The 27,479-nt window shown below is 39.5% G+C and overlaps 1 protein-coding gene across 1 annotated transcript; it reads left to right on the forward strand.

The window, feature by feature from the left end:
• The first annotated feature begins 37 nt into the window (after nt 1-37).
• INTS8 (integrator complex subunit 8) lies at nt 38-27,462 on the forward strand. The gene is made up of 27 exons (XM_082479400.1): nt 38-270; nt 1,817-1,991; nt 5,228-5,368; nt 5,785-5,856; nt 7,002-7,053; nt 8,074-8,256; nt 8,726-8,833; nt 9,559-9,714; nt 10,323-10,423; nt 12,567-12,708; nt 13,896-13,966; nt 14,125-14,300; nt 15,156-15,289; nt 15,910-16,020; nt 16,705-16,906; nt 17,427-17,548; nt 18,597-18,781; nt 20,222-20,255; nt 20,932-20,988; nt 21,075-21,136; nt 22,254-22,372; nt 24,209-24,312; nt 25,862-25,912; nt 26,638-26,711; nt 26,791-26,855; nt 26,959-27,002; nt 27,251-27,462. Exons 1-27 carry the CDS (start codon nt 141-143, stop codon nt 27,365-27,367), a joined length of 2,988 nt encoding a protein of 995 aa, XP_082335526.1. The 5' UTR covers nt 38-140; the 3' UTR covers nt 27,368-27,462.
• The last annotated feature ends 17 nt before the right edge of the window (nt 27,463-27,479 follow it).

Consider the following 27,479-nt stretch of genomic DNA (forward strand, 5'->3'; position numbering starts at 1 on the left):
GTAGCCCCGCCCCCTGCCTGCGCGATGGGGGCGGTGGCCGGCGGCCATCTTGTTGCCTCTCCCACCGCCTCCTGCGGGGGGTAAGGCGGGTGTTACTTGTGCCGTGGGTTGCGGGGTCGCTTTCGGGGCAGGCGGCAGCGATGAGCGCGGAAGCGGCGGACCGGGAAGCCGCCACCTCCAGCCGGCCTTGCACCCCGCCGCAGACCTCCTGGTTCGAGTTTCTGCTGGAGGAGGCGCTGCTGGAACAGCACCTGCAGAAGCCCTCTCCCGGTGCGTGCGTGCGGCGCGGCGCGGCCCGGCCCGGCCCGGCCCTGCTCTGCTGGCCGCCGCCTCCTCCCCTCGGCCATGGGCGCGGCCCGGTGTCCCTCCCCGGCTCCTCACGGGCCCCGGGGGAGAAACGCTCACTTGTCTCCCTACGGGCCTCTTCCCTCGCCGCTTGTGGCCTGCAGCTCGGCCGCTGCCTCCGCCTTCCCGCGGCCCGCCGCCCATCGGCGCCGCCTCTGCCTGCGCTCCTTCCCTCCTTCCTTCCTTCATATCTTCCTTCTTTCCTTCGTCTCCGGCTTCCCCTCGGGGGGCGCCGCGGGGCTGGTAAAGCCCGGAGGGCGGGTTTGGGTGCGGAGGGGTTGCGAGGCGGCGGGGGGTGGTCTGCTGCCGGGGATGGGGACGTGGGGCCGCGGCTGCGCGGCGTTACTTAACGCAAACCAGAATGAATCTTTCTCGTTTTACATTGAATTTTCTATTTAATAACTTCGTTTCTCCGTCTACCCTGTGCTTTTCCTTTCGCATGTGTGAGTTTTGTTTGCGGAAGTGTTGCAAGTTGTTTATTTTTACAATGTGAACTGCTGTTCGTAATAAATTCTTACAATTTGCAGCTGTTTTTCTCCCATTAAAGCCTTGCTAGCGTCATTAGCTTGAGTGTCCCTAAAGGTTCAGTGCTGAAATGGCTTTATTGTCTTAGAGCTGCAATTAATAGAAACCTAGTCTGATGTATTACAAAAAAGTGACCATATTTAAAAGTAGCTGGTCTTCTGACGGTCATAAATGGGACTCATCTTTTTCAGTATGTGAATTCTATGAGCAGGTGGAGGAAATGGGAAAACATGGGGCAGTATTGCCTTTGCAAAGAGTAAATTTAAGCATAGTCAGGCTTTATCTTTGTGCTTAGATCTTATACTACTATTTTGCAATTAAAAATAATGATTAATACCAGTCTTATGTTTCACAAAGTTCAGTGAGAGTGTAACAGTTATGATTTGGCTTCAGTTTTTCAAAACAGCTTGAAGGTACTGGAGAGACTGTCTTATTGTAAGGGAGAGACTCTCTTATTGTAAGGGAGAGACTTGCTTTAAAAAAAACCAAAAAACAAAAAAAAAAACCAACAAAGAATCAGTCTAAAAGTCTCTTCTAAGTGTATTCAGAAGTACCAGGCGTTGCTTGTAAATATATTTTAAAATGCAGAAGAGAATTACAAGTAGGTATATATTTTTACAACAGTTAACTTGCGATTTCAATAGACAGCATTTATGTTCGGTAGGTGCAAGTACTGAAATATAATTAATATAAAATAGTGAAAATAGATAAAAGTATGAGAGTGTGGTTACCATGGTCAAGTAAAGCTGAAAGATAAACAAAGATATGTGAATAGTCTGATTTGAGGCAGCATAAGGAAGGTTCCCTTTGGGATTTGAATCTGCCAGATGACAATGTCAGCTGTATAAATGGCAATGAGATAAGATCCCTGTTCGTAGCTGCAACAAGAAATTAATTTGTGGGCTTACAAAGGGTTTGAAGAGTGGCTGTTTTTTTTTTTTTGCAGATCCGCCACCTGTACAACTGATTGTCCAGTTCTTGGAACAAGCTTCAAAACCATCAGTGAATGAACAGAACCAAGTCCAGCCACCACCTGATAACAAAAGAAACCGCATTTTAAAACTTCTTGCTCTTAAAGTTGCTGCTCATCTGAAGTGGGATTTGGATGTATTAGAGAAGAGGTATAGTCTGTACATCTTCATGCTGGAATTACTAAACTGAAGGGGCTTGAGATCTTTATTTTAACAAAAGGAAATCTGTCTCACTCCCTTCTCTGACAGCATATTTCTTACGTTAAGAAGAGTCTTGGGTGTGACAAATCAAGTTCAATTTTATGTGTGAGTTAGAAAAGTGTTTTGATAAAGGCAATGTCTGTGAGCAAACCAATACTGTTTACAATTTTAGAGAGGAAGAATAGTGCGTCTTAGGCATTAAGATGTGCGTGTCTAAACTGCATAAAGATGAATTTTCGGTTACATTTTCTTCAGTGACAAAACTAGCTTAAGTTTCCCCCTTCTGACTTTATTGAAGCTAGAGGTCTTGCTCCAGTTTTGTTGATGTAAAGCACTCCATACATCTGAGAAGCAGATTGCTGAACTGACTGGTTAAACCAGACAAAACTCCACCTTTGCATTTTTCCTTTGAATGATTTTAACCCAAATAATTTCAGCTGCTGAATAGTCAGATGAGGTAGAATAGTTGACAGTGGTAAGTGCATTAGGGAACTGCACTTCAGCGGTGTAAAATTTTAGCGGGGCAATACTTACCCCAGTTGTAACTTGCATAGAATCATTTAGGTTGGAAAAGACCCTTAAGATCATTGAGTCCAACCATTAACCTAGCACTACCAAGTCCACCACAAAGCTATCTCCGAAAGCACCACGTCTGCACGACTTCTAAATACCTCCAGGCATGGTGACTCAACCAGTTCCCTGGGCAGCCTTTTCCAATGCTCGACAGACCTTTTGGTGAAGAAATTTTCCCTAATATCCAGTCTAAACATTGAGGCTGTTTCCTCTTGTCCTGTCACTTGCTACCTGGGAGAAGAGACCAACACCGCCCTCACTACTACTTCCTTTCAAGTTGTTGTAGGGAGCGATAATGTCTCATCTGAGCCTCCTTTTCTCCAGCCAGCTGTTGACCAACACCCCCAGGTCCTTTTCTGCCAGTCAGCTTTCCAGCCACTCCTCCCCAAGCCTGTAGTGCTGCATGGGGTTGTTGTGACCCAAGTGCAGGATCTGGCACTTGGCCTTGTTGAACTTCATACAGCCTTGGCCCATTGATCCAGCCTGTCTAGATCCCTCTGTACAGCCTTCCTACCCTCAAGCAGATCAATGTTCCCACCCAACATGGGAGTTGCAGGAAGTCTGCAAATTTAGTGAGGGTGCACTTGATCACCTCGTCTAGATCATTGATAAACATATTAAACAAAACATTTGGCTTGCAGACACCTTGGAAGAAGTTGTTCTTTGTTAGATAAAAGTTACATGAACTCTTGAGTGTGTTAAAGTTTCTTTAAAAAAATAATTATGTTGTGTTGTCTTATCTCTTTTGAGTTGATCTGAAAATCGTGTTGTTTATGATATTATATAGAAATTTTTAAATATCAGACATATTTTGAAAAAAAACCTATGTTCCTTCAAATTACTGGTAGGGCTTGTTTCTTCCTATATAGTTTTATTTGTATTTCTCACTTTTATTTTAGTATTTTGGGGGATTTTTATAATGTGCTATAATGAGCAGTAAAAGGGCTTGAAATGAGATGTCCTTGATTTTTACCTATGAAGTTCTCTTACTTCGCACTCCCCCTCCGCCTCTAATAATATTTTTGTCATCTATTAAGCTGTGTCATTTATCTGCTTTATTGAAGAGTTGTGAGTCAGGACTACCACTTGCCAAAGTACCTTTGCAAGATACTGCACAACTGCAGAGGATGAACAGAAACATTTATTGTGGTTAGTTGTGAAAATATTTTGTGGACAAAAGTATCTGGTATACAATAGGGTTTTTTTCATATACATCCTTTAGCTATGAAGGCAGATGTATGTGCATGTGTACAAGAGGGCTTTTTTCTTTTTTTTTTTTTTTTTTTTTTAAGGCTGCTTCCCTTCTTGCAGGAGGAATTTATACTGACTTTTATTAATGGTGTATTTTCTGTCAATTAGTATCTTAAAATGCAGGTATAATCCTGATTCAAAAATCAGCCCTACTGTATGACACTATTGGGCTGATTCTGGTGTTTGATAGGATTGCTTTGTCCATCTATGGTGGCTTTTTTTTGATAACCAATCTGAAGTCATTTCAACTACTAATTTAGCATCTCTATATAGTATTTAGTTCTTGTTCTGTTAGCTTGTGAAGCCCGAGATTGTTCTAACTTAAGAAATATGCTTTTGTTTAACTGATTGTACCTAAAGGCTCAGTCATAGTAGTTAAAAAGGAATAAAATAACAGCTTGAGCCCAGCTTTTTTCTAAATCTTCTGCTGTTATGAACAGTTGCTTGATGTTCTACTCTTGCCAATGAAAACAAGATTCTGACCTCACATATTTTAAACTAACAAATGCTGTTTTTACTGATAGCTGGATAACAGACCTGGAGCCTGATATTACGCAAGACCTAAAATTTGTTAAACAGGACTTCTGGCTTTGGTTGCTAAAAGCGTAGTTTCAGTGGTTGTTTTCAGTGCTGGTTGCAAAGAATGCAGGCTTTTCACAAGACCAAAGGTACTTTGGCAGTAGCTGATCACTTCTAATTTCAAGTGGTGTCTAAATTAGTAATAGTGTTTCAGTTGTGTTAAATCATACCTGAAAAGCTTGGAGTGATGCAGTCCAGCCTGAATGCCTTCTCATTTTATCAAGGAAGGCTCTGTCCCAGCTAATGTATATTTTACATAATACAGCTTACAGTGCTATATTCCAGTGCCTAGTCTTAACTTCACTGTTTGCTAGTGAATGCTGCAGAAAGGGAGTTAAGCCATAATAGAACAGGAGAAATGTTCCCTTTAAGTGAGTGAAATTCAATTTGTAATGTAAATGTGGCTGTTTACCTTCTGGAAGTATGGTCTGGGAATACTTTGAAAAGAATTTCTTAATAGTTGGGACCTGCTGTTACAGGCGACTGGACTATTCTGGGGATGTGTTGGTGCATAGTAGTAGTTCAGCTGTCAGGGCAACCTTCCATTCGGGCTTATGCTGCTGATACTGCTAACTGCTTTACATACCCAATCTAGAATGCCATCTGATACAGAACATTTCATTATGCTAAATAAACATACTACCCTTACTTCCATGGGATGTTAATAATATAGTACTGAATAGTAGTGTATATTATTTAAACATTCCAGAAGTAGGATTACTATATGAAGTATCTGATTCTTGGGTGTTTTTGTTGTTTGTTTGTTGTGTTTTTTTTAATAGCTTGTCTGTTCCTGTATTGAACATGCTACTGAATGAACTTCTGTGTATCAGCAAAGTTCCCCCAGGAACTAAACATGTGGATGTAGACCTGTCCAGCTTACCCCCAACCACTGCAATGGCAATACTACTCTACAACAGATGGTAAACTAATTTAAAGCAATAATCTTAAAATCCTGATAGAACCAACCAATGTTGTCTTCTGTCTATATACTTGTACGTAGAAGGAGAAAGAATCTCAAAGTAATAATAATTTTGTGATCTCTAGGTAGGTTATAGTAAGGAGCTGAGTCTGAAAAACTATTCTGCATCTGGTTTTGTCCCCTGAAAAGATAGTCAAGGTAGTGGTTTGACTTTATAAAGATAAAAATCTTGTTGTGTTTTAGTTTTTTATGGACATAAGAGCATTTCTTAAATACTAGATGTGTTCTTGAGTAGAGCATGTATTCTAATCATATAATGTATCTGAAATGATAAAGCAATGTTTTTAAGGTGTGGAATCTGCTTATTACACTTCTGAGGCTAATACCATTCTTTGCTTAATTTTCTCCCCTATGTAGGGCCATAAGGACCATCGTTCAAAGTAGTTTTCCTGTAAAGCAAGTGAAGCCTGGTCCACCTCAGTTAAATGTGTAAGTTATAGGTATAATCCATTAGGACTTCATGTGTATTTTGTAATCTCAAGTTTAATTTCTGGTGGGATTAAATCACGTTAGTAACATACAGTTGCTTAAAATGGTTAGTTGTAGCATGGAAAACTGTAATTTATTTCAAGTACCTTCTTATTTACCTGTCAAACATGCTTGATACATAGAAGTACTTTTTTGTCATTCCACTGTCTAAATATCACTGTGACTTCACAGAGGCGTGAAAATCATGGGATAAAAGGAGATGGCAATTTGCCTAGGCAAAATGCTTATTCTCTAGTTTAAACAGAGTATATTTCTTGCATCCTGTTTTAACTTACCGTAGATTGCTTAATGCAGTTGTTTTGTAGCAGTGTGCCACACTATGTATTAAAACATGAGAAATAATGAAGTATTTTCACTTGCTTCATTAAGCAATAAATTGTAGTTTAAAGTCAGTATTCGTTTTCCATTTTAGAAGTTGTATGGCTTTAGTTACAACCTGTCCTTGGAATTGACTTCTATGTTACAAATTTCTCTGATAAAGTTAGGAGTATCTCAGTGGTACTTCTCATGTGTTTTATGTTAATTTTATACTCTAGTGTTAGGACATACTTGTTTGAGAGAATCTGTTATGTATGTTGATGAAAAATACTATTACTACTCATTTTACTATAAATCTTTTATTGTCTTATATGTATCAGAGTTTGATCCTGAATCAAAAAATCATGTATGGGGAAATCATTTTAAAATAATTCTTACATAAACACATGAACATACTTCTGCCCCTGACAGATGCTCGAGAAGATTTAAAGTCTTTGCTTTGAGATGCTTGAGGCTGTGGAAGCTGATTTATTCATGAAAGTTTTGCTGATTTTTAACAATCTGACTTCTAAAGAAAAAAGCAATGAAAACTTTGTAACTTCCATTTTATCAAAACACATTTTCATCCAAGACTTTCTTTTCATTATATAATTCTGTATTTCAGATATAGATAGGTAAGAGCAATCAACGGTCCTGCATAATCATGTTTAAAATATAATTAAGGAAAACTTAGTATGAAGTAATTGTTGTGGTCTAGAACATGAATTAAAATAACATGCAGGTTTGTTTTATAAATGAGATCTTGACCCCTTCTCTGTGTTTTCCAGGATGAACCAGATGCAGCAAGAAAAGGAACTAACTGAAAATATTTTGAAAGTGGTGAGACATTTTTTCCTCTCTTATTTTTGCTTGAATTTACATGTAAATGTGAATGGAGAGGAAATGAACATCAGCGTCATAAATATACATAAGCATCACAGTTTTGTTGGTTTCAGTACACTTATATTTGCCACTTAAAGTATTTGCTGGAATTCCACTGCATGCATTTTGGACAGTGTTGTGTCTGCATTGCGTGTAGTATGGAATTTGGTGAGACTGAAGTATTCTTTCATCAGCCCGTCCTTGGAGTCTATTTGAGGCAAGCCTCTGTAAAATCAGTGGGTGATTAGTAATTAAGACCATACCATGTTTGAGCTGCAAAATCACATGGCAGCAAAGTTCAACACTTAAAACGTTTATTTTTAAAAGGACTTAGTAGCTGAGTGATTTCTGTATGTAGCTTTCAATGGAATGCAAATTGTGCCTAAAGCATTTCACTTTGAGAGAAGCAAGAAAAAGGAGGAACAGTCTACTTCCACAAGTAGTCTAGCTCATTTTCCTACTGTTGTACTACTTTGAATTGCTTAAAGAATTTGTATTATACATTTTCTACAATTTCTTACTTTTTCGTATGTTTTCACATAGATGAGCATGAATGATTTTTAACTGTTTTACCAATTCATCAGTGTTTAAAAAAAAAAAAAAATAATCTTGCTCTTCATGTAGAAGCTGGTTTTGGTTTAGCAGTGAAATATTAACTTAAACTTTTCAATCTGACTGTTGCATAATTTAATGCTCCAAAAATGAACAAAAAGGTGTAGGTGAAACAGAAACATGTTTTCTTTCAATTGGAAGTAAGGGTTTGATCCTGTTTCTCTTGAGTACCTGAAACTGAAGTAGAAGTCACAAGTACAAGAAATACAGAAGCAGATTCTACATAGCAATTAGACAGGTGTATAAGGACAGAGTTTTTTTTTACTACCCTTTTACTCTACTGTTATATTTCTAGTGTTAATTTAAACGCAGAGCTAAACTCAAAACCAAGAGGTTAATTTTTTCATTGTGTTTGAACGATTACAGTTGAAAGAGCAGGCTGCTGATTCCATCCTGGTCCTAGAAGGAGCACTTAAATTAAACAAAGATCTTTATGTCCACACTATAAGAACTCTGGATTTATTAGCCATGGAGCCTGGTATGGTGAACGGAGAAACAGAGAGTTCCACAGCTGGACTGAAAATCAGTGCGGAGGAGATACAGTGCCAGGTACCTTACATTCTATACTGAAGCTTTCAATTTATATCTATTTTTTTAGGCGAAGTGTTAAGTACTTTTCTATTAATATGTCCTATGTTGTTTTTTAATGCAATGAGATGGTATTGACTTCATTTTTACATTATTAGAACTTTTTTTTTTGTGCTTCCTCTCACTTTCCCCCCACCACTGGGGTAAACCATTGTATGGCAAAGACAGCTTATTGTATTGTTTTTAATGATTTTTTTGGAAATTGTACTGTAACTTTATAATGCTTGTGCAGAATTACTCATACTGAGATTACAGTTAAAGAGGAAACAATTGAAGTATGTGGGGAAAGGTATGCTGTGTATGTTGGTACATCAGAAAAAACTAGGAATACTTTAAAGTGTGTCTAAGGTTTGAGCTGAAATGCTTAATCTGACTTTCAATGTTATGTAAATTTCCAAGATGACGTGTTTTATATCAATGCTGTTTGCAGGTTTGTTATGATTTGGGTGCAATCTATTTTCAACAAGGATCTACAAATGCAGCTGTTCATGAAAATGCTAAAGAAAAGTTTTTCAAAACAAAGGAGTTGATTGCAAAGGTAATGAGTGTTTTATTAATGTGTATGTTCAACTCTTCTAAAAAAATTGTCTAAATTATTGCTTCCTTCTCTATCAATTTAATAACTCTTAGTGCTACACATGGTCTTTAAAGAAACTTCATGAGATTGTGACAGCAATTTTTGTGTTTTCACATGTTTTCTTGCGTGAAATGATATTAATCAGCTGCAATATATTGCTGCTTTGTTCTACATTTTGTAATTAACATTCTCTTACACAAATAGTATTGATGGTCAACAAAATTCAAGAATAACATTTCCAGTGCTAATATTAACTCAACTGAACAGTACATTCTCTGTCCATTGTGGTATTTTGATTGTGGGGATATGTTTTTTGAGGAATCTAACCATACAGCACTTGCTATTTTTTTTTTTTTATTATTTAACTTTCCCTGGGAAATCAGATTATGTTCTGACCTTTTGAAAAATACATCATTTTAAATTACAACTAAGGTATGCTTCCTTTTTCACTTTGCTTCATATTTATATTCCTGAAACTGCAAAACTTGTTTTGTGTATTTAAATAGAAATACATGGTCCTAAGCTGTAAAGAGCACATATAAAAGTATGGTATTACAAAATCTGTACACACGCATTCTTTTGTTGTTTTGCTGTTACTTGGGGAAATTGTAAGTCTCTGTGTTTCTGAATTAAGTTTGTTTCATAGTATTTTTGCCACTAAGATTTGATTAACTCTTACTTTTCAGAATGGTTCATCATCACTTCATTTTACTATTGATGAAGAACGGTTAGCTGGATACTGTCAGGCTTGTGGAGTTCTTACTTCATCTTCTGATGATGCATCACAACAGGCAACTCCTTACAGTCAAATCCATAGCTGTATGAAATCTGGCAACTATCAGGTGAGGTGCTTAAATAAACCCACATATGTTTGAGGGTTTTTTTTATCGTTCCATGTGGATGATTCCACCTGAACTGATAGGGATTTTGATAAATTTAAGTACTCCAGTTAGCTATTAACATACTGGTTTAGCACATACATATCTAGGAATATAACGTAATCTGATACATATTAGATTAAAATATCTTGGATTTCATGCAATGTAAATAATTCCTACTAGCTGATGTATGGATATCTCGGGTGGAATCTAATTTCTCGGGTTTCAGGGAATGTTGCTGCTGAGATGTGCAAGTTTCTTTTGTGTTTTTCTTTGATCTGTGATACTAGAGAACTTTTTTGTTGTTTGGTCCCTTTCTGGTTGTTTAATGCATTTTAGTATTACATATCCCCGTCCCTGGAAGTCTTCCAGGCCAGGCTGGACAAGGCTGTGAGCAACCTGGTCTAGTGGAAAGTGTCTGTGTCCATGGCAGGGGGGGTTGGAACTAGATGATCTTTAAGGTCCCTTCCAACCTAAACTGTTCTAAGATTCTATTATTTTGATTGCTATTACCAGACTTTATCTGTATCTTTTGCATTATCCATTGTCTATTCCAACTGTGTTTGTTACAGGACTTGGTGAAGATATTCCTTGAAGATAATCTAACCCTCAGTTTACCTGTTCAGTTCAGGCAATCGGTGCTGAGAGAACTCTTCCAAAAAGCTCAACAAGGGTAAGACATTAAATAATCATCTGCTCAATGATGATGAAAAGCAATTTTTGTGAGTTTTGTGTTTTTCGTGGAAAGTATACAAAATCTTTCAACAACAATCTCCAAACACATTGAGGAACAGGAAGTTATTGGAAGTGGTCAACATGGATTTACCAAGGGTAAATCATGCTTGACCAATCTGATAGCTTTCTATGATGTTATAACTGGTTGGCTGGATGAGGGGAGAGTCGTAGATGTCTTCTACCTTGACTTTAGCAAGGCTTTTGACACTGTCTCCCATAACATCCTCATTAGGAAGCTGAGGAAGTATGGGCTAGATGAGGTGACAGCGAGGTGGATTGAGAGTTGGCTGTGTAACATAACTCAGAGGGTTGTGATCAGCAGCACAGAGTCTAGTTGGAGGCCTGTAACCAGTGGTGTCCCCCAGGGGTCAATACTTGGTCCAATTTTGTTTAATATATTCATTAATGACCTGGATGAGGGGACAGAGTGTATCCTCAGCAAGTTTGCTGATGATACCAAACTGGGTGGGGTGGCTGACACCCCAGAGGGCCGTGCTGCCATCCAGCGTGACCTGGACAGGCTGGAGAGCTGGGCAGAGAAGAACCTAATGAGGTTTGACAAAAGCAAGTGCAAGGTCCTGCACCTGGGGAGGAAGAATACAAAGCACCAGTATAGGTTAGGGGTGGACCTGCTGGGAAGTAGCTCTGAGGAGAAGGATCTGGAGGTCCTAGTAGACAGTAAATTATCCATGAGCCAGCAATGTGCCCTTGTTGTCAAAAAGGCCAATGGAATCCTGGGCTGCATAGGGAAGAGTGTGGCCAGTAGGTCAAAGGAGGTCATTCTCCCCCTCTACTCTGCACTGATGAGGCCACAACTGGAATACTGTGTCCAGTTTTGTGCTCCCCAGATCAAGAGAGACAGGGAACTGCTGGAGCGAGTCCAGCCAAGGGCAACTAAGATGATTAAGGGCTTGGAGCATCTCCCTTATGAGGAAAGGCTGAGAGAGCTGGGACTCTCTAGCCTGGAGAAGAGAAGGCTGAGGGGAGACCTTATTAATGCTTTAGGGGCTTTCTAAAACTTGAAGTCAAAGTTGCTCAGGCTAACCATACTAAGCAGTAATACTTGTACTTCATTGGGAACATTGGCAGTGTAGTTATCTGTGATTAGGAGCCTTGTGCGCTGCTGAACTCGCCCAGTGCTGAAGGATTAGTATGGTACACTTATAAATAAGAAAAAAGGGCAGCTTGTGGGTGACTCCCAACTGAGAAATGCTGAGCATGTGGCCGCATCCAAAATTCAACCTTCTATGGAGCTTAGGCCCTTGAATCAGGGTCATATGGAAAACATCTACATAAAATCGTGATGATAATTCTTTGAAGGGAAGGTGCCTAGAAGTATTTCAGTTGAAGTGAGAGAGGCTCAGTTTTACAAATGCGTGTGAGGAAAAAGTATTGATGATGACAGCCTCTTGTGTAAGAGGTTAGTAGTTACTGAATTCAGTTTTCACTTTGGCCAGAGAGCAGTCAAATAAGCATCTCTTAGAAGAGCATCTTAGAGGCTGTAGCTTAGCACTCTGTAGGATTGTTTTCATCTCTGATACGGCTGATACAGAGCACCATTAAGTGATGAGTACTAGACAGAGAAGGATGGAAGATCATGACTTTGCAATCTAGTTAATGCATACAGAGAAGGATTAAAAGAAGGAAGCCATAGGTTCCGGTTGTTTTGTTTTTTGTCCAGTGATTGTGTATTCTGAGATACATAAATATTCCTGAAGTGTTTTGGGCTGTCAGCCATGCTCAGGGCATGCTTGCCAAGAAGCAATGCACCTTTGTGTCAATCGCACTGCTCTAGTTGAAATTCCAGTGGTACAGCTTCAGTGGCTGAAGCGATAATGAAAGCTGTGTGTGAATCAGAGCTGTGGGCAGGGAGAGAATTTTCTTTTTTAAAAAAAAAAAAAAAAAAAGTGAGGTCCTGAATAAACTTCAGTAAATTCTGAGTAAAGTTTTTCAGAGTGCCATCTTGGACAGAGGCACGTGCTCCAAACTTACCTTGGGATCTGGCAGCTGGAACTTTGCTGTGATACCAACTCTGTGTTTGTTAGAGAAGTTCTGTTATCTTTGGTTTTGTGTTCATGCAGAAATGATGCTCTGGATGAAGTGTGTTTCAAAGTCTGCGTGTGCAACACAGTCTGCGATATATTGCAGGGTCGAACAATTGATATTCAGTTTTGTCAACTATTCCTGAAACCCAGCAAAGAGAAAATAGACTTCCTCCTTGAGGTAAGAAATTATCTGAAATTAGAAAGGGAAACTGTAGTGAGATAATATCTTTCCCCATATAACCGTATTGCTGCAAGTAATGCTCAAACTTCTGAACCAGAGAAAAATACTTTGTAAGGTAATTTCTCAAACTTTTATTCAACTTTGTTGCAGTTAGTACAACTACACTGTATGTGGTCAGTCTTGAATCTATGTTCATAGTTCCATTTCCATCTGTTGGGGAGGAACCAAAATTGACCTGTTATTTCAGCTTGGATTTGAAATTGCTGCTGTTCATGACATCATTAAATTATATAGACATATTGTTGAACATTTGTTTTCAAGGAACAAAGAAATAAATTCTGCAAGACAGAGATGGATACTAGAAAAACAAGTATCTGTTGAAGAGGGCCGCTTTACCAGCTTTGTTGTAAAAGTTAGCATGTCACGAAATGATCCTTAGCTACTGTATTTGTGAGACTTAAACTGTTGCCCTCAGTGAAGCTTTTCAGGAAACTGTTATTGCTCAAACTGAACTTACTCCTTTTGTTGCTTTGGTGTCATTTTTGTATCTCTTTTTTCTTAATACGACCCTTGTCTTTTGCTGGTCTCTTCAAGCAGGTGGCAAAAACTGACTGACAGTACTCTGTTCTTCAGAGCAAGTAAAAGCTATTTCACAAACTGCTCATATTAGGACTTAAGCATATTTCTCAAAAAAAAATATCTTGTAAGCTGGAAATTAAATTCAACTATCTAGCTATCTTTCAACTACTGCTTTTTTTTTTAAAGAAAAAACCAAACAACACCCTATTGGTTGTAGTGAATCTTATGGTTTTGCACTTTAAAATGTTGGTTTGTTTTTAAACTCATGTAGCAGGGCTTGTGACCTTAATCATCATGTGAGGCTGACTGATACTGTGGCACTTGGCATCAGCACAGCTAAATATCGAAAGAATAGGAAAAAGGAATGTGAATTTTGTCTGAGGGAAGATCACAGTTGTCTGAAACAGGTTGTCTAGTGTACGGGTTGAAAGAACTCTGATTGGTCTGTGATGGCTACAGTGTTTATCAGATAACTTTCTCTACCTTGAGAGAGAGGTTTACTACCCAGTACTAATTGTGAGTCAGAAAATTGGGCAGTAACACTGTAACCAGATATTTTAAGAGTTCTGAGGGGCTGTTTAATTTTTTACTACTTTCTTTCCCAGGTTTGTGCAAGATCAATAAACTTGGAAAATGCTTCCGAAGCACTGAAGAGAAAAATGGCAGCATTTCTCAAGTATGTACTGGTATTAATATACCACGAATTAACACTTTATTGTGCTGTATTATATTTCTTACAGTGTTTTGACTGGAACAGACAATTTTTACAGCACTTATGACTGGAAAAATAAACAGCTGTTTCCTCCTTACGTATTAACTTTTTTTTTTGTTTAGAAACTTGTGTTTGGGTTTGGAAGATCTTCAGCTTGTCTTCATGATTTCATCTCATGAGCTGTTCATAAAACTGCTGAAAGATGATGAACGGAAGCTGCTCATTGATCAAATGCGGAAGAGATCTCCTCGAATCAACCTGTGCACAAAACCTGTGACTTCTTTTTATGATATCCCAGGTTAATTTTCACAGCATTTCCATTAACTTATATGCAGGCAGTTAATCTATTTCCATGTTTGAGGTTACTATGTTCAGGTCTGTTCTCGGAAAAGAGAATAGTTCCCATTTTTAGTTGGTGAATGTTCTACTTGTTCAAGAAGGTGGATATATTTTGCTTGTATCTCAACTGAGTATAATAGGTATGCTCATAGGTGTCCTAGCTGACCAAGTGAAAGAGGGATGTGGTGGTTGGTTTGAACCAAACCTGGCTGTGGTAGGTGTTTCCAGAAAGGGCACCCTGCCTCTGAACTCACACCAGCGCTAATGCTTGTGTGACTTGTGGTGAGCTGGACCAGGAGTACCATCTGGATGAAGTTTTAAACCTGCCAAAGCGAAACCCAGATATTTTTGGCCAGTTCATTTCCCAGGTATAATTGGCTGACTGTGCAGCTGTGCAAGTCAAAGCTAACATAAGATGTGCCAGATGGTGACTGGAACTGGAAAGAACTCACATTTTCGGCTCTAATACAGCCTTGCATTGATTTAAGCCAGTTGTGAAAATGCATATTTTCTCTAAGGCAGTATAGGAACACTTTTTTTTTTTATGCAGATCTTGAACCTTTTGCTTCAGTGTTGCAAGGGTAAAGGAATACTTGGAGCTGCTGGTGTGAGAAAAGGAGGCATTGCAAGCAGGCCTTTAGGTCAGGGGAGCTGGGAAGCTGGCACAAGGTGTTCGTGGAAGGGCATGAAGGGATGTTTGAGGCCTACAAAAGCATTGATGTTCTTACCGTATTATGTTTCAAATGTTATATGCTGACGAAATGTAAGCATCTACATAAGGAATGTGCTGGAGACCTGATTGCTTTTCTTCTAGCTTCAGCAAGTGTCAATATCGGCCAGCTTGAACATCAGCTCATATTATCAGTGGATCCTTGGAGGATACGTCAGATCCTAATTGAGTTGCATGGTATGACTTCAGAACGCCAGTTCTGGACAATTTCAAATAAGGTAACTTATTTCACCTGTTCATGAGAGTGTAATTCAAGTACTGGTTAGGTATCATACTGCAATGAATAGTAAATATCTTGTCATTGATCCTCAGTGTGATTTATTTTTTTTTCCCCACACTCTGTGCATAATGGTAGTTTAATAAAAATGATGATACATGTATAAACTCGCATCGTCTGTGAAAAGTATTACAACAAAATGCCTAAACTTTGTTTTAAGGAATTACTGGCTGTGTCACAAGCTTTCCTTGTGAGAGAACAAATTTCTGTAACTTTTGCTTTCAGTGTTCTGACTAGTTAGCAATGTTATTTTAAATTCCTGTCATTAAAAGCTGGGAACAGAAGAGAGGAAGAGATTTTTTTGTTAAGTAAGGATTTCATACTCTGAATGTGCAATAATTGGGAGGGGAGGAAAAAAAACAAATGAAGTAGGGTAGCTAGCCATTTTTATTGTACTTTTATATGAGCAACACATTACTTCTGATTAGATGTAAAAATGAAAGAGTTGGCACTTAGATGCCAATAATTTTCAATATTTGAGTTTTGCTTTTAATGTTTTAAGCGGTGATGTGAATTCTAAAACCTGTTTTTGTGCAAATGTCCTATGCATTTCTCTCCCAGTGGGAAGTACCAAATGTTTACGGCAATGTTATTTTAGGCATCAAAGACAATCTGACTAGGGATTTGGTCTACATCCTTATGGCGAAGGGATTACACTGCTGTGCGATTAAGGTGAGCAAGCCATCTGAAGTTACTGGTGAGTTAGTTTTCAGCAATTGAATTTTAACAACACTAAAAATATGGAAAGCCCTTCTTGAGAAAAAAAATTGAAAAATTAGGAGGCGAGGGAGACGTAGTAACAAGCTCTGTGTGTTGTATAATGGTTAAATATTTCAGTCTCGCAAAGTTCCATCAGTAGAGTAAGGATAGTGGCTTTCCAGTGACTTGGGCCTGGAGATAACTTCATTCATACAAAGTTTTGAATATAATGTACTAAATCATACTGCATCTAAACCCAGTGGTGATTTGACTTACTGATATGAAGTGCTGTTCTTTTGGCTAATTGTTTTATATAAGGAATTTGTTGGAATGCTGTTCTACTTGCCTTGTAATTGGCAATACTATAGTTGGCAAAACTAAGAGGTAAAACTGAACCACACCTAATATGCCAGTAGTTATTTCTGGTGTTTTGCTTTAAACTTCTTGGTTTGTATGAAAAAAATCTGGAACTGTTGGAGCTGTTAAGCTTAATAGCAAGTCCAAAGGACTCAAAAATGTAAATAGTAATTGAGATGCTTGAGTAATGATAATGGATGCCAAGGCCAGTTCAGCCAGGATAGGGCTGAACAGTACTTAACTCTTAGTCTTTTCCCTTATGAATCCATTAGTAATCATTAATGCATATCCTCTTTGTAGGATTTTGTCCATGCAAAACAGCTTTTTGCTGCTTGCTTGGAGCTCGTGACAGAGTTTTCTCCAAAACTCCGTCAAGTCATGTTGAACGAAATGCTACTTTTGGACATTTACACTCATGAAGCTGGTGCTGGTGTTTCTGGAGAACGTCCTCCTTCTGATCTTATAAGCAGAGTCCGAGGATATTTGGAAATGAGAGTACCTGGTATGTACATTACTGTCTTTCCTGGGATGTAGTAAAGCACAAAGCTTGAGAGAAAGGGGAAAAAACCCAACTCTGTATTGGGGGAAAAAAAAAGTGAAGTTTGACACTGCTTTTAGTGAGTCTTTAGAAGTTTGGTTAGTTTTTAGAAGCTGAAAACGAGAACAGCAGCATCATGATGACTACATATTGCTAAACACGGGCAGTTTCTGTTTAGTGCCACTTAAAGGACTTGAACATGATAAACATGTCTGTGTTTTTTACCTGAAAAGTTTTGCTAGTTGTTAAAGCAGTTTGCACATGGTTTCACACTGAGGGAGTAACATAGTACTGTTGTGGTTGGAGGAAGCTGCTGTTGCTCCTAATTTGCAGAGGTGAGGTCTCTTGTAGGGCTAAGCATCATGTTTTTCTGTGATGGATCTGGAACAGAAATGGCTAATTAAGAGAATGAGTTTTGCTTGTTTTCACGTAACACTGCTTTCTCAAAAAAAAGTTAAGCAAAGAACCCCTTTTTTTCTTCCAGATATTCCTCTTCGGCAGGTTATAGCTGAAGAATGCGTTGCCTTCCTGTTAAACTGGCGTGAGAATGAGTATTTGACCATGCAAGTTCCATTACCTCTGGTTCAAACTAATCCTTATGTGAAGGTAATGAATGCTCAGTCTCAAGGCCTTGTCAGGCTGTAATTGACTTCCTCCTGTTGAAGTCTTTTGTACTTTAAAAAGCATGTACCCTTCTGTCTCAAGCATATCGGGTTTTGTGGCTATAACAAATTAAGCCTGGGGTAGAAGACAGCAGAGTTAAGCAACAAGTGTATTTGAGGGTTGACAAAAGACATGGAGGCTGTGCTGCAAGAACAGATGAAACAAACTGCATCTTAGCCTTTGCTGGCCGCCAACTGAGGTTGGTTCCATAAGTGTCAGGCATGTGTGATTATGATCCATAAGCTGATTGAAACCCTGTAGCACTTCCATAAAGGACTCTCCTCTCGGCTGGAACTCAGCCTAGATTCATGTAGGAGGTATGAGAAGCGTACAGATCTCAGGCTTCCTGTTTTTTCTGTTCCTAAGACACTTGTTTTCCAAATGTGTTGTAATGGTTCCATTTTTGAACCCAACACCAGTGTTGAATTTCTGGATACATTCAAGCACTGCGGTTTTTGAAACTTTGCTTTCAAAATGGTTTTACAGCAATGTTTCTACTTCAAAGTCAGGCAATGAAACTGAATGCAGATCATATTACAGGACAGGTTAATTTTTGGCCTGCTCTGCTTACCTGTGGTATTTCCTAATTTCCATTTTGAGGTTCAGCTTTTTCTGTATAGTAGATGGTGCCAGTTTTAGTTCAGATTAATTATTATATGAAAGTTAAGGGAGTTCTAGGGAGCCAGTCTTTGTAAAACTGTATTTTATGGGTTTTAGGTCTTAGGCTATATATTTAAGTAGAGTATAAAGCTTGTTTTCTGGAGCCTGTAGTAATGAAATGTACCCTGAGGAGACTAATAAAGGGAGAAATCATCTGTTGTTTAATTCCTGTCTTCCAGGTTCCTCATCAGTGTCCTCGGCTGCAAAGTTTAGTCATATTGCTTTGTAGTTTGTAACTTAAAATCGCTTGCTTAGCTATTTTAAATGCTAGTAATTCCCTTACTGTAGTCAGCTACCCTGACTATTGTATTTTTTCTCTTGCATTGCATAGCTGGGACAGTTGCTGGCTGCTACATGCAAAGAACTTCCAGGTCCCAAAGAAAGCAGACGGACAGCTAAAGACCTTTGGGAAGTTGTTGTACAAATCTGCAGTGTATCCAACCAGCACAAACGGGGGAATGATGGCAGAGTGAGCTTGATAAAGCACAGGGAGTCTACACTGGGCATTATGTACAGGTGTGTTGTCTTAAATTACTTTTAAAGATTGTTTGAATTGTATATTTGACCCTTCAAGAATTGTCTGGGTTCCACTATCAGAGTGGTGGCAGCAGCTAAAGATGTCTACTGAGTGAACAATCTGCCTGCTGGCAGCATTGCGTATTAGCAGTCATGTGTTGACTTTCATTTTCAGAGGGGAATTCAGGCTAACATACAGACACCAAAGCCTATGTGCCTGTTCTCCTATTATAATCGGTGTAGATCTTCTAATAAAGTCAGTGGCACCTAGAGGACAGTTTAGCTGACTGACTAGAGGTGTTTGCTTTACATCAAATAGAATTGCTCTGCAGACACCATTGACTGTATTGGTTAACTGGTTTTATAACTATTAAACACCTAGCTCACAGCATAGATGGCAAAAATGTAAAGCTAAATGTTCAGTCTTGAAATTAAACTCTAGTTCAACTGAGCCCATGGGGAAGAAGGAAAGGAAGACAGTATTGCTGACTTGAGTAATGTCACTGTCAGTTACCTAACCTCTGCCAGCCTTAGTCTTAAATGATTGATTCATCCAGGATTCTCAGATTTGTCCACTCAGTAAGTGTTTTCAGCCTGTTCTTAAGTCCAAGCTTGATCATAAATTGCCTATTACAGTAAATTCTGGAATGTATGATTATGTTGAATGGCCTTCTATGTTAAAAACGTGGAAAAGGTGCCCCTGTCAAACTATTGACTGTTTCTTTGTCTTTCTTGAGCTAATCAGGTTAATGTGTACCTAAAGGCCAGCTGCTTTTGCTTACGTGGCTTACGTGGGATGGGTGCAAGAGGGTACTGCTTGTTGTAGGTTTCAGTTGTATACTCTGGCAAGGAAAAGGAAGCAGTACAGGTGCAGTCTAGGATACTGAACACTTTCTGACCTCTCCAATTCAAGCAATAAAGGGCAGTGATCTTGTTACGGAAAAGAGGCAGTGAAACCTTTTCAAACAGGCTGTGCTTGTCTGGATTGTCTTATGGTGACAATTTCTGATGTGACATGACAAGGAAATCAATGTACATTATAAATGATCACTGTTTACCCTCTTCTATAAGCATGAAGGTCATTGTTGCAATCCTAGCTTGGAGAATTATAGTACAGTTCAATTGCTTTCCCTTTTATAGTCAATGGTTGACTTACTACAAAGTCATTTTCATCCTTTTTATAGCTTGGTGGAATAACAGGATACCTCTTATTTAACCTGTTTTAAATGTAAAAGTAAAACTTTCTAGTGACTGTATTAAAAGTGAATGACCTGCCTGAGCACTTTCACGTATATAACCTGAATTTGTAAACTGAGGTGAAGGAGTATTTTGGTGGGTGAAGAATTTTGCTTTATCGACCCTTGTTTCCAGTGTATTAAGTTTACATATGTTCTTTGCTGTTGGTGATTATTTACATGGAAATTTGTGTCCCTAATTTAGGAGTGAACTGCTGTCCTTCATCAAAAAGCTTCGGGTAAGTTATAGTAGTTTTGAGAATGTCTTTGCAACCAGAACTTTCTCTTGGTATAATATTTTTCTGGACTCTTCCTGTTTAATTCAGAAAATCTTATAGCTATACAGGTGTCTTAATATGAATAACTTCTTAATTTGGTATACCTGCCATACAGCAGTGTGGATAGCTTATTAAAAAGAAAATAAATCCTGAATTGCGACAGTGGAGATCTGTTAACATTAGGAGTATATTTTATTCCAGCTATCACGAAGCAAAGCATTCCTTTTGGAGGGAGAAGGAAGCTGCTACTTGCATCATAACTAAGCAGTAGAAGTAAGAGGAAGGGAAACTGTTTTATACCTTGTGGGTTTGTAAATGCATAGAAAGTTGTAGTATATCTAACTTAACTTTAAGGCTAGCCAGTAGCCACAGAAACAACATAAAGATATATAAAACCTAAGTAAAGTTTATATCCAAGAGGTTATTCAGGAAAATCTGAAGTAATTAAAGACTTCCTACAGAAACTTTCTCGAAGTATTTATTCCTGTGTTGCAAGATTCCTGACAAAATATTGCCCTATTTCAATAGGAAATTGTAATGATGTCAGAACTTCTTACATAGCTTTAAAGCTCTTAGAGAAGAAAGTGGAGTTCTGTTTGTTCATGGGAAAACTGTTTTGTTTTTTTTTTCCTTATAGGAACCATTGGTTTTAACCACGATATTGTCTCTGTTTGTCAAGCTTCATAATGTTCGGGTTAGTATATATCATAAACATCTTACTTGTTTTTTTTTTTTTTTGTAATGTGTCTCTTTTTAATGTCTCTTACCATCTTCTCTTAGGAAGATATTGTGAATGATATTGCAGCAGAGCACATTTCCATCTGGCCCTCATCCATCCCCAAGTAAGATGATAATTAAAAATGCAGTTTTCAAAATACTTGTTTACATAGTTGGTTGGGTTCCAGTCACTGTGTATTTGTTATCATGTGTTAGTGTGATTTCTGCTGTGTAAGGACATCACTGACCCCTCCATTCTGTTTGTGGGCAGATTGGTCTGATTGCATGGAGCTATTTTGCTCCTAATTTGATGGTCCTGATGGAGATGTGGGGACAAGAAGCTGAGGAGTTTTTTAGCTCTGTGCTTTACTCAGCTATATGTAACTATGTGAACTATGTAATATTTTAATACACAATTACAAATATTTTTGAGATGTGTTTGAATAATTGCCAAAATACTAAGTGGCATGTGGTATGTATTGATTTGTTCTGGCTGGATTGAACTGTATTTCTCCAATGAGATTCAGAGGCTCTGTGGGACTAGAACCTCACTTTTTTAGATTCCGTGTATGCATTGGGAGAGATTTATCTCGTGAGAGAGAGTGTGTAATGCTTAGTGTGGTTAATCTGTCTTTAATTGGTCTGATTGAATAGTCTCATTGTTACTGAAGTAGACTTCAGTATTTATTGTAAGGTCAAGCAGAAGAAAGTTTTCAGTGTTACCAGAATTTAGCAGTGGGGTGAGGAAAAAAAAAAAAAAAAAAAAAAAAAAAAACCCCACGTTTTTCAAAATGGAGATTCTACATGAGCTTTAGGAAAAGCTGCCCAAGCAATGTGCCAAACCATTCCCAGCCTTCCTTTCCAAGCTAGCTCCACAAGTTTGCAGAGGTTGCTGTCTGTGGCCATTTATGCAGATGCTGTGATAGATTTGTAGTGGTTTCTGGTGTTCTCTTCAAGCTTCTTGAAATTGAGAACATATGTTCTGCATGGAACCTTTTTATGGTGTCAGACACAGATAAAGTTCTGACTTTTTGTCCAAGTCAAGGTGTATTTGTTCTGTCAGATTTACTGTGTTGAAACAATTCAACAGTAGTCTTAGTCAATGCTAAATCTTTCCTGGAGCTATTTTTGCTTGGCACTTAATGCAAGGTGCTTTGGACTTAAACTTGATGTGAAATTAGATTAGTGTTTAAAAAGCAAAACAATAATTTAGGAATTATTTTTCTTCCTTTTTTCCTTTAGTCTTCAGTCAGTGGACTTTGAAGCTGTGGCTGTTACAGTAAAAGAACTAGTCAGCTATGCATTGACTATCAACGCAAACAACCACTTCTGGTTAATTATTCAGGCAGATATTTATTTTGGTAAGTGGAAACCACTGTATATTTTTAGCATGTGTCTAGGGGTACCTTGCTTCTCTTGAGACTTGCCTGACATAACCCTCCTTGTATGTCCTCTTATGAAAAGAAGCTTAAGTGATATATGAGTTTAAAATCTTTAGATGCAATAGTGTAAGTGAATTTGTCTGGGATGTTGTCTAAGTCCACAGAGAGACTGAGATTTCCATGTGTCATGAGGACTTGCTTTTAGGGTAAGGGAAACTTTGAGTCATCGTTAACTTCACTTTTTTTAGAGGGTGCAATTGGTCCTTACTGAGTGGTATAATTATGCAGCCCCCTAATATTTGAGTCTTTTATTAAGTGAACGCAAGTTGTGTGAATAGTGCTTGCTTTTAAACATGGAGGTCAGCTTCACTGGAGCAGAAGATGAGCAGAGTAGAGAGGATCTGTATTTTATATAGGGTAGTATCTAGGATTTATAAATAAGGAAGCGTGAACTCTTAATTTGGTATTGGTTCTGATGAGAAGCTCTTTCCTGTTGTTCTGTCCTCACCTGCCACTTCCCCGATACTTATCCTTGCTCCTCAGCTTTGAGCAGCCAGCAGAATTGAGACAAACTGTTTCAGATTTTGGACATCATGACATGCACCCAGACTGTACCAGGGCAGCGGTTGCCTGCGGAAATCTTGCCCAGCCTATGGGATGCTATGCTTTGTTAAATTATTCCCCAGTCTAGAGTCAGTTCCTGTGGGCTTGCTTTGTAGTGTGAGTAGAGTGGAGAGAAGTAGGTGCTGAAGGATGAACTTCCAGAAGATGGGTAGCCAGACAAGTACAGTACTACCTGGTGCATGTGCTAGAGACGGACATGGCCGTAGCCATCCTCAAAGGTAGTTGGACATTTGTTCCACTTAAATTATCTGTTGAGACCACTCTAGTGAAATCTAGCATTTAAGCCAGGTTGTTCTTTTCTGGCAGTAAAATGGGGTATGTACTGTGCCTCTGCCATCTACTTGCTGGTGCTTTGGGCTGTTGCAGGAGGCAAGGTGCGTGTTCCCAAATCTTTCTTTGGACTGTGGTGTGCAGTAAGATGTAGTGCAGAAATCCTGGTCTGTTGCTTCCAAAGGAGACAGATTTGTCTAGAAGATGCATTATACCCCTTGGGGTGAGGGGTCTTAATCCAGTGTTTAGGGCTGTCACCTTATGTATGGGAGAGTGATTCAAGGTTATAAACCGGCAGTACTTACTGCTTGTACAAAGTGGAACAGCATCCCACAACAAGGACGTTTATGTAGGGAGCCTCAGAAACTGGTACCTGAAACAGCGATGGTTGGAGCACTCCTGGCATGTGTCAGGTCTCTATTTCAGAAGCTATGTGGACAAGCAGACTGCTCTCGCCACAGAGCCCCTGAAGGCTGTCTTCATGTCAGTTCAGTAAGAACTTACTGGGAGTAAAACTAGTGCTGATCCACGAGATGTGTGTGGTAGCATCAGCTGGCCCTCTCCAGCTTGCGACAACTAAACTTCACTACCACCCACGTGCTAAGTCTGGTGAAGGCAAACTTCTTTTCCACTCTAAAGTTGATGGATTTAAGATCAGATACCTGAAAAGTAAAAAGTAATTCTCAAGAGGCAGAACTTTGCCTTTGTTGCTAGGTTTCCTGATTGTGTAGTTTTCTGTCTGTTGCTGTTTTACTACCTCCTGTGTGTCTGTGCTTTTTAAACAATGATACGCAAGTCGCTTTCCTAGTAAAATTCAGCTATGAGATATATGTATCTGAGTAATTCTATAAACAATTAATCTGAGTCTTAGAAATAACTGCTGTGTTTACTTTTAAGACATTTGACTTTTCTCCACTGCAGCAACGAATCAGTATTCAGCAGCCCTTCACTATTATCTACAGGCAGGAGCTGTATGCTCAGACTTCTTTAATAAGATGGTACCACCAGATGTGTACACAGACCAGGTGAGTTAAAATGGGATTTAGATGTACAGAAATATCTCTTTGGATTTGGTCAGCATCCTAAGTGTCTGTACTGGCAAAACTGCTCAACACACACATTCCTGTAGCCTGTAAGATTTTTATATCTTGATACATTTAGGGATATGAATCTTCATAGATCCATTTTTTCTTTGCTTGTTGCTTGAAGGCCATAGAAAACCTGAAGCTTCTCCTTTGCTGAAGCACAGAAAGCTTTTCTGTTAGTTAGCAGAGACCAAGTGCGCGGACCGCCCAGCTGGGAAAGCTCTGGTGTGGTAGTGAGCAAATGAAAAAGCCAGGAGCACACACAGCCCCATGTGGTGTGGCGATCCCCCAGCTCATCCCTGCGGGGCCATGCCGTGTGGTGCAGTGCTGGGTGGGCAGACCAGCTCAGGACAGCGCAGGGGTACTCGGTCTGCCTCGCCGGCTGTGCTGAAACTCTGGCCAGATCCTACAGCAACTGGAAACGTCCGGCTCCCACTGTGCTTCTGGTGCTGGTGTGGCATGGATGGAGCCTGCTTGCTTCCACCCATGGTGTACATGAGCACAAATGTATTATCTAAATGCTTCTGAAATACTGCCTGCCCTAGCTAACACAGACCCCAGGGGTAGGAGTGTGGATCGCATTAGCAGCAGGATCCAGACAAGGTTGGCTCCTTTTCACACATGCACACTTATATTTTTCTCCAGACTGTGACAGCGAGCAGAGCTGTGTTGCAGTGCTGTGCAGGGTTGTCCACAGATAGGTAGGGTTGTAACTCACCGCAGTCAGGGTGTGCTGAAGGTACGGCACTGTACATAGCGTGTGCCTGTTACTTTGCAAGTGGGCCATGAGTGAGAACCCCTTAGTAACTCTGTGTGTCAGGGGGAGTCTTCAGCCACAGCCACAGCATGTTCTGGTGGCATCTTGCAGTCGCTTTAATCTTTATCCAGGCATTAGTCTTGTTCATTAGGAAATGGGTGTGTTACTTGTAGGCTGCGTTTCAGTGGGCAATAGGAAGGAACTTTCTAGACCCAGGGAAGGAGGTTATTTATGTGCCCTGTCTGATTGCTGCTCCTTTCACATTCCTGTGGCAAGTGAGAGCTGCAGACACTATCTGGGATCCTGAAGGTTCACAGCTTAGTCTAAGCTGTGCCTCGTGGTGGAGTGCCAGCTGGGACCACCGTGCTGTCACGCAGTGGCACTGCTGCTCACCGGCATGTCTGCCTTGGTGCAAGAGCTTTTGTCAGGGAGCCCACTGGCTGTGCTGCGCCAGGCCAGGCCAGGGCTTGTCTGTGGGCTGCACGATACAGGTGAAGCTATTGAACAGACCACAGAAACATAGTGCTTTGTTCTGCAGCACACATCGTGCTCTTGGGAAGTCTCCAAGGTGATGAAAGTTCAGTTGATTGGTGGATGTGCTAAAACCCAGGAATTGCTGGGGGGGGGTTAGTTTAGCTGGTGGTACCTTGTATTGAAAAAAAAATAAAATGCTGCTTGTGTTCCAATACTAGCATTTCAAAACCTGTGTTTTGTTTTTTGACCATTCTGTAGGTGATAAAAAGAATGATCAAGTGTTGTTCTTTACTCAACTGTCACACCCAGGTAAGAGGTGAAACATGGCATTAAGTAAAACATTTGTGTTTAAATATTTCGATGTTAAAAGGCAGGGAGAGCTTTCTAAAAAGTAAAACTGAATCCAGCTTTCCTTGTAAATGCCATCTGCAATAAAGTAGATTTTTTTTTTTGTTACTGTTGCTTCTAGGACACTAAAAGGACCCAAACTAATGAGTAAATACATATACTTGGAAATGTTGTAAAAAGTAGAAATAGTCTGGGTGGAGTTTTTTGTCCTGTTTTTCCTCTTGGAATATAGATGTTGGGTTTTTTGTTTGGGGTTTGTTTTTTTTTTTTTTATAGAGTTGAGAGAGTGTAGGGTGTCTGTGGGGTGGTGTTGGGAACCTGCCCTTGTCTTCCTGATAACTGTGTGCGGCCAGTGGTGTTCAGTGAGATCGCTCATTCTCCAGGAAGAAACAAGGCTTATATTAGGCTCTGATTTTAGGTGCTATTAAATGCATTTAGAAGCCTGGCACCCATGTCAGTCCCTTCAGATTTGAGTAAAAATCCTTTTTCTTCTTTTTTGCTACTATCGTTGCTGGTATTTCAGAATGAGTTGCATATGCTCTGGAAGTGCAGGTGCTCAGAACTTGCCTGCTGTGGAAACCAGCCCTTGGTTGGGTCTAGGATGGGGTGGGATTAGTGAGGTGGGCTGTAGATTTCTGTTTGTGAGGAATTAAGGCTGTGAAAATCACCTGTGTCTTCCCTTACAGGTAGCTATTTTATGCCAGTTCCTTAGAGAAGTAGACTATAAAACTGCATTTAAGGCACTGCAGGAACAAAACAGGTAAATGTTACAGTGAAATTTATAAAGATATATACACAATATGTGAATGTGTTAGAACCTAACCTGTGTTCTCTTCCAGTCATGATGCCATGGACTCATATTACGAATACATCTGGGATGTCACCATCTTGGAATATTTGACATGTATCCTTTCACTACACTACCCCTACAGAAAGCTCTCACTGGACGTGCATAGCTGGAAAAAATCTGTTTCCTACCCAGCTGTCTTTTCTTGACTCACCCTCAGATCTCCACCACAAAAGAGGCGAGACAGACAAGCGGCAGATAGCAGTAAGTGAACGCAGGGTGCTTTGGGATATGGGATTTCCTTACTGTTTTTCTCTCCCTGAAACCATCTTTGAAAAGAATTGCCGCTTCCAGTTTTAACAGTTCTCAATAGAGGCTGGATGCTGATGTAAAGTCATACTTGGACGGTTCTGGGGTGAGGTGGCATAGCATGTTACAGAAAAAAACCCACCTGTTGAATATGCCTTGCAGTAAAACAGCTTTGCTAGAGTGACATCTCCTCTTGTTTTCAGATAAAAGCCATTGGCCAGACAGAGCTGAACGCCAGTAACCCTGAGGAAGTCCTACAGCTTGCAGCACAGAGAAGAAAAAAGAAGTTTCTCCAAGCAATGGCAAAACTTTACTTCTAGGCTAATGCTGGAAGACTATTACAAAATGTGTAGAAGTGGAAAAAAAACACTTTGAAGACTTTATTTTTTAAATTCATTTAAATTTTTATACAACATTTACAGTCTAGTATCT

This window comes from Vanellus vanellus (assembly GCF_965231255.1).
Source record: "Vanellus vanellus genome assembly, chromosome: 2".
Lineage (NCBI taxonomy): Eukaryota > Metazoa > Chordata > Aves > Charadriiformes > Charadriidae > Vanellus > Vanellus vanellus.